This window comes from Trichechus manatus, unplaced genomic scaffold (genome assembly GCF_000243295.1).
Source record: "Trichechus manatus latirostris isolate Lorelei unplaced genomic scaffold, TriManLat1.0 scaffold00054, whole genome shotgun sequence".
In the NCBI taxonomy this organism is placed as follows: domain Eukaryota; kingdom Metazoa; phylum Chordata; class Mammalia; order Sirenia; family Trichechidae; genus Trichechus; species Trichechus manatus.
The window spans coordinates 17,221,846-17,223,288 of NW_004443990.1; the positions used below are offsets into that span (position 1 = coordinate 17,221,846).

Below are 1,443 nucleotides of genomic sequence, written 5' to 3' on the forward strand. Positions count from 1 at the left end.
TGTGAGCACGATTAAGTCCTTCCTGTCTATTGCAACTTCTAGTAGCTGCTAGCAATCCTTGGAGTTCCTGGGCTTATAGTTGCATCTATCTTCATCATTGTCTTCTTCTCGCCTCCCGTTTGTGCATTTATCAGAGAGATAGATAATATATCTTAAGCACAGCTGGTGGGAATGGAAGTAGAACCATTTTGGAGAACAGTACGGCAAGAAATAATGATAAGGCCTTCAAAATATCAGTAATTAACATTTGCCCCAATATTCGACCTAATAACTCACATACTGCTTTCCAAAATGGTTCTATTTACATTCCCACCAGCTGTGTTTAAGAGTTCCCATTAACCTGTATCTTTGAGGGATATTTTATTTTAAAAGTCTTTGCCAATTTTTAAAATTTTTTTATTGTGTTTTAAGTGAAAGTTTATAGCACAGATTAGTTTTTCATTAAAAAATTTATTCACAAATTGTTTTGCGACATTAGTTGCAATTCCCACAATGTGTCAGCACTCGCCCCCTTTCCGTTTCCACCCCCGGTTCCTCTTGCCCATTCATCCAGTTTTCCTGTCCCTTCCTGCCTTCTCATCTTTGTTTTTGGCCAGGTGTTGCCCATTTCGTCTTGTATACTTGATTGAACGAAGAAGCATGTTCCTCACGTGTCATTGTTAGTCTTTGCCAATTTGATGGGTGAAGATGAAATTTAATTATTGTTTTATAACTAGTGAGGTGAAATATTTTTTTGTTGTTTATTGGACATTTATCTTTCTATTGATAACTGGCTTGCTTTGTTTCCTTCACCGCTAAGTGTGGGCGAGTTAAAATTTTAGCTGATGTCTACACAGATTAAGCAAAAGGGTAATTTAAGACTATGATGCTAAAAGTCAAGTAAAATTCTTGCTATCAATGGCAAGTAAAGTTAGGCTCTGAGTTCTCTAGATCAATCTGTTGGAATTTGATTTCAATTCACTTTCTTAATTTCAATGTAATGGTATTTTCCCTTCAAATCAAATGTAGCTGTAGCAGGAAAGACCTGCTTTCTAGTTCCAGGTACACCATTTAGGCTTTAGGCATATTTAGTATTTAAGGGGGAGCATAGGATGAGTTCCTGGCCAGTATCAGCCTGACACTTCAAACCATTTCCACTCAACGTTGACTCAATTATCCTTCAAACCATGGTTCTTCTCATAATCTATCCATCTCCTCTTTTAAGTATACCTGTATATCAACATGTAATGGTAGGCCTGCCTGTACATTTTAGTGGGTGATACAGAATCAAGAAGAATTGGAAGAGCTCTTTGCTGGACCCAGTACTGCTAGTTATCTTCCTTGTTATGGCAAGTAACTCACTTCTCAGAGCCCTTCTTTTTCCTCCTCTGCAAACAAAGGGTAATAGTATCTACATTTTCCCACTCAGAAGATTATTGTGAGGCACATGGGAGATGAAATGGG

At 37.7% G+C, this 1,443-nt stretch overlaps 1 protein-coding gene across 1 annotated transcript in view; it reads right to left on the bottom strand.

Moving 5' to 3' along the window:
* Nucleotides 1-817: 817 nt before the first annotated feature.
* LOC101358583 (keratin-associated protein 3-3) overlaps nt 818-1,443 on the bottom strand; it is a 5,013-nt gene continuing 4,387 nt past the window's right edge. The window contains exon 2 of the mRNA XM_023732846.1: nt 818-828. Coding sequence (XP_023588614.1) covers nt 818-828 — 11 coding nt within the window. The remainder of the gene's footprint in view (nt 829-1,443) is intronic.